The 5,448-nt window shown below is 59.0% G+C and overlaps 1 protein-coding gene across 1 annotated transcript; it reads right to left on the bottom strand.

The window, feature by feature from the left end:
* Positions 1-947: 947 nt before the first annotated feature.
* On the bottom strand, positions 948-4,550 carry LOC123051854 (uncharacterized). Its single transcript, XM_044474842.1, has 4 exons — positions 3,238-4,550; positions 1,723-1,930; positions 1,513-1,642; positions 948-1,419 (listed from the first exon to the last, which is right to left on the bottom strand). The coding sequence occupies exons 1-4, from the start codon at positions 4,041-4,043 to the stop codon at positions 1,163-1,165; spliced, it is 1,401 nt and encodes a 466-aa protein (XP_044330777.1). The 5' UTR covers positions 4,044-4,550; the 3' UTR covers positions 948-1,162.
* Positions 4,551-5,448: the final 898 nt, after the last annotated feature.

Genomic DNA, 5,448 nt, shown 5'->3' with positions numbered 1-5,448 from the left:
CAGGAGTGATTCGATGGTGGCAGGGGTGATTCGATGGTGGAAGCAACAAAACAAATTAGCAAACCACACGTTTCCTTGTAACTGTTAACCAGTGATTCCCCCCTGATTTCCCCAGATTCTTACTCAAGTTGCTGGGATCATGTCAGCATCCGGGACCAACAGTTGCATCTAATTACTAGCCAGCATCCATCACCTCCATCTCATCGTCCGCGTGGCAATACACGTGATCCGCACCCTTCAGGCGCGAGGGCCACATGCCCGCGCGCCCGGCCATGCACGTTCGTGATCCACAGTTGGACAGTTCTCACGGTGGTTGGGATACATCAACCCATGATTATACATACGGTCGGGACCTTGTTGTCCGTCCATGCATGCATGGTACTGCTGCTAGGGTATAGCATAGCACCGTGTACATCAGCCGGTACGGTACGGTGGGCCGTATCGATCCAGTAGTTGCGAGCCGTCAGCGTCAGCCATAACACCTCGCAGCAGTAGAGCATATCTGCTGCTTTTTCTCTCGTTTTGTTTATCTTATCAGAAGAACAGAATGAGTCCACTGGCTCTATCCGGAAATCGTATAGGAGGCAGGAGCTATGGCTAACCGGTGAGGATGGAGACGGCTCTTATTATGAAACGAAGCAGGTACTGTACCACCCGTTGTTTCGATGTCGATGATAAAAAGTTGGCTTCGTCGTGTACTGTTCCCTCAGAACAAAGGAGATATGCAAAGACTGTAGTACTGAAGCTGAAGTTTTTATTTCACTTTTTTTGCTCTAGATTCTTCAGGCGGGTGCACATCTCGGTAGACGATCGATATAGTTTGCCAGCTTTGTGCTGCATCCACTTCTGGTTTGTAAATTGTAATTTAGGCAACAGAGACTGCCCACCCGAAGCCACCCTGAATGTGAAAACAGGGCCAAGGCAAGGCAGCAGGCAACAGCAGCATGGAAGCCATCCCAAAAATACATTGCTTCCTTCCACATCCTGGTTACTTATACATCACATTCTTCCTTCAGTCCCACTCCAACCACTAGCCAGCCCAGCCGTATACACAATTGAATTGAAAGCAACCAACATCACCTCTACCAACAATGGCAAAACAGGTAAAAGGAGAAAAAGAAAGTATACTAGAGAAGGACTCCAGCAATAGCAGCGACTGTCATCATTTGGCCGCCCATATCCCTTTTCTGGACCCCTTCTTGCTCATCTTCACCACCCTCTGCTTCCGGCCCCCGGCGGCCTGCTCGTCCGCGTCCCTCGTGTCCGGCACTATCGTGACGTCGACCCTGACGATGTGGTGGTCCGACGTCCCCTTGGAGGAGACGACCGTGTAGGACCCCGGCACGAACTTGTAGGGGGAGCTGGGCGACGCGAGAATGTAGTCCACCCTCGTGCCGTACTTGCACGTCCCTTGCACGTCTGGGGTTTCAGTTCAGTGTGAAATTCAGTACCAAAGCAACACAGCAGACATTGTTCCTTGTAGTAAAAACGTGGCATGTCAGTCTGTCTTACCTTGGCCTTTGGCCACGACCACCACGGCCTCGCACTCTCCGGCGAAATCCTTGGCGTCCACGTACTGCTTCCCCTTGAGGTACTTCATCACCTCCACCTTGGGCGTCGGCTTGCCGATCTCCTCGTAGTACTGCAAAATGCAGACCAAAGATCATCAGAATTGCCTCATAATGTCCAAGGTGTCCAAACCATTCGGAGAAGATTGAAGACCTTGACGATGTCGGCCCATCTGTCGGCGGAGTAGTCGGTGCCGTCGAGCGCGTTGAGGCCGCCGGCGAGGATGTGGGGGCCGTCGACGGAGCGGAGCATGGCGTCCACCTGCTTCATCCGCCAGCTCTCGTCCAGGTGGTCCAGGTGCGTGCAGTGGAAGTTCACCTCCCCGGCCCGCGGCACCTCGATCGTGGCCCTCAGCACGTTCCTGCATGCGCCATCACACCTCTTCAATTTTTCACCACCTCTCCACGATAATCAACCGGCATTCAAATGGTGGCAGGGCCTCAGCTACGTTCAGACAGCAACAGAGGCCGGGGAATTATGCACGTTCTGCTTTCGACCGATTATTTACTACTATTATAATTAGAGATTTCGTGATCACGATATGACACGGACATAAAACAAAAACGCAGTGAATTACTTGTCGTGGCTCCCGTGCATGGCCGGGAGTGGCTGTCCGTGGATCCGAATTGAAGCCGCCGTCGCCCGGAAAGGGCCTGCCCAGCTACTCCGGACTGTTCGCCGACGGCGACGCCGCGCTCTCTAACCGCCGGTCTAACCATGGATCGGGGGCGGTCAGTGTTAGCTCAGGATTTCCGGTTGATCAGTCACGGGGAAAGCTACCAAAGAGAAGAGAAAAAGCATGGACCCTCGTCGCCGGCCGTTTGCCCTTGGATTGTGGACGCTGTATGGAGAGAAAGAGAGTGTGTGCGTGTGTGGTGCCAAGCGCCAAGGGAGCTGTTTCACCTAATCCATGGCTTGGTACTAAACTAATAATCCTAAACAAAGAGGCAGTTTAGCTAAGTTGTGGATCAAGATGTGTCATACTTACTCCCTAAGCATCTAGCCGCTTGTCGGACGTGGGGTCGGGTTGACTCGCGCTAGTGGCAGGTGAGGCCCGGTGCCTACTACGTACCACTTTTGGCTCGGAACACGGGTCAGCCGGGACACTGCCCGGCTAAGCAACAAGAAGCTTCCACCGGGGAAAACAATAATACTAAAATGAGCAGAAAAAGGAGAAGAAGCTTTAAGGTTATGTTTGAATTACAGGAATTTCCATGGAGATTGTTTACTAGTCCGGGCGTGCGCGCGGGCGGGCAATAATGCCGGGCGGAACAGCTCGACGGCGCACCGGCCACCGGGTCCGGCCGGGGACGCATGCAATGCACAACTACCGTACGTTCATGCCAAAACGAGCAGCTAGCTGGTACTAGCAGGAGATGCTGCTTGGGTCGAAAAGGACGCCGGTGGCACCGACGAACGGGCGCCACTGTCCGGCAACAGTCGCCGGCCTGGCATGGCCAGCGCCACACGAGCCCTGGTCGGGCGCAAGGACGAGGCACTAATGTGGCGCACTGGCGACGTTTGACTGCGGGCCGGGCGTGTGCGTTCGTTTGTTTACAGTGGAAGAGGATGGAACATTCGTCCGGACCACGACGTGACCCGCAGCCCCGAATCCGATGCAGGAGCAGAAAGGAGCGACGCCGGAGGGCGGCTGACTGACTCACTGACCTGAAGTCGGACTGGTCGGCGACGCGGAGCGCCTTCCAGCGCTTGATGGGCCAGCGGGAGAGCACGGCGTTGCCGTACTCGGGCGCCCAGCTCTCGGCGAACACGTACCGCATGCCCAGCGCGCCCGCCAGCTCCGACAGCGGCCGCATCCCGCGCTCCTCCTCGGCGCGCACGTTCTGCAGCCCGATGATGTCGGCGCCCGTCTCCCGCAGCACCTCCTCCACGCTCCGCCGCCGGCTCGCGTCCAGCCCGCCCACGACCACCTGATGCTGCAGCCGGGACTGCGGCTTCCGGGCCCTCGGGCTGCCGAGCTTGCCGCTCCGGTCGAGGGAGATCTCGTTGTCCTGCAGGTTGATGGACACGCGCGCCTTGCTCGGCGCCCGCGACAGCAGGCTCGCCTGCGCCTTCAGGATCCCCTTGGGCCGCGGCCGCGCGCCCGTGCCCGTGCCGGCGCCGCTCCGGCGCGCGGCCTCGCGCTCCGCTCCCGCTTCAGGGACTGCGGCCACCGCGGGCGCCATGGAGAACAGCGCCGCGTTGAACGTCGCCACGCGGATGGTCACCGGCTGCCGTCCCTCGCCCGGCGCCGACCCATCAGCACCGCCGCGCAGGGTACCGGCCTTCCTGCTCCCGCCGTTGCTGCCCAGCCGGCGCACGGTCACGCGCGCCTTGGGCACCGTCGCCGCTCCGACACCGGCCGCAGCGCCAGCCCCAGCGCCGCCTTGCCGGCGCCTGCGCGTGCGCGGGTGCAGCGCGCGGAGGCCGGCGAGGACGCGGCGCAGCATGTGCCTCAGCGCGGCCACGAGCATTCGACGCCGTGAGTCGCGATCGACGCGACGGCGCAAGAAAAGCGCGCGCTCCCGCCTTGGCTTGCGTTTGCGTGCGCGGCCGGTGTCGTGCTGGTGAGCGCGGCCGGGGAGGCAGGCAATCTTTGGCTTGGCGTAATATACTACTCCCTCCTCTACTTACTTCATGGCCGGCTAGCGACACGGGGAGGCGACGGCGACGGCGACGGCTCCGCGTGCCTCTGCTGTGGAGGATCGCTTCGCTGCCGTCACCGGGGGGGATTTTGTACTGGTTAGCTAGACAGACGTCAGATGACTGTGGTCGCGGATTATTCGCACGTACTAGTGCGTACGTGGACGTGGTCACAAGCGAGATCCGCTGGTCGCTGCAGGGTCGTCGTTTTCCTGTGCCATCTTCTCCACGGTATCTTCCTCCTCTGCCCAACCGCAGTGAAGTGGAGGAGCACGCAATCCCGTAGCAGAGTACACTAATTACAGAACCAGGAAAAAATAACAGAAAAGTTTTCTTTTGCGCACAAAACAGAAAAGGTTTTTGATCTGCTAAGATGACCAGGTGAAGTCCGATAGGAGCATCTACAACCGGGCACCTCAAACCTCTCTCATACGGCCGGTCGGACGGCCTGGTCAATGACCGGTCAAAAAACAACCCGGGACGTCTCAAATGGGCCTCAAACGCCCGGACTGATGGTTGGGTCTCACATGAAACACTTCGAAACCAGGCAGTCCGAAGCTGGTCTCCTTCATCGCCGTGTGGCGCCGCTCCGGCGGGCCGCGTAGTGCCCTAGCACGGCTATTTAAGCCGACCGCCGGCACCGAAACCCTACCCATCCACATTCCCCCCCCCCCCCCCCCCCGCCCCCCGTCCGTCGTCATTGCCACTTCCTACTCGTTGTCCGCCACCAGTAGTACCCATGCCTCCATGCCGCCGGGTAAGGAGCTACCCGTATCTAACGCCGGAGCGCCGACTGCAGCTCCATGAGCAGATCCAGGTAAGGCCCGAAACCCAGATCGTTGTAGGGCTACCTCCGGACGAGGTGGATCCAGAGGAGGACTTGGAGGAGGTTGCCGAGGAGGGAGGAGGAGGACGCGGAGCAGGGAGGAGGACGCTGAGGACGCGAAGCATGACGAGGAGGACGCGGAGCAGGGTGAAGGACGCTGATGACGCGAAGCAGGAGGAGGAGGACGCGGGGGACGCTTGAGATGCGAATTTGCAGGCGGAGTAGTAGGCAATCATCGATTCCCTCCCGTCAGAATCGGCGACGGATTCCAAGCGCCGTCGTCTACAGAAAGCGAAGGCGGAGCACGCGGCGGAGTCGACGAGATGCTTACGTTTAGAGCAACTCCAATGGGCCGACCCAAACGGACGACGCTTTTGTCTGCTTTTTGTCCGTTTGGGTCGGCCCGGTGG

Source organism: Triticum aestivum, chromosome 2D, assembly GCF_018294505.1.
Source record: "Triticum aestivum cultivar Chinese Spring chromosome 2D, IWGSC CS RefSeq v2.1, whole genome shotgun sequence".
Lineage (NCBI taxonomy): Eukaryota > Viridiplantae > Streptophyta > Magnoliopsida > Poales > Poaceae > Triticum > Triticum aestivum.
This window is presented reverse-complemented; position numbering and strand designations above follow the sequence as displayed.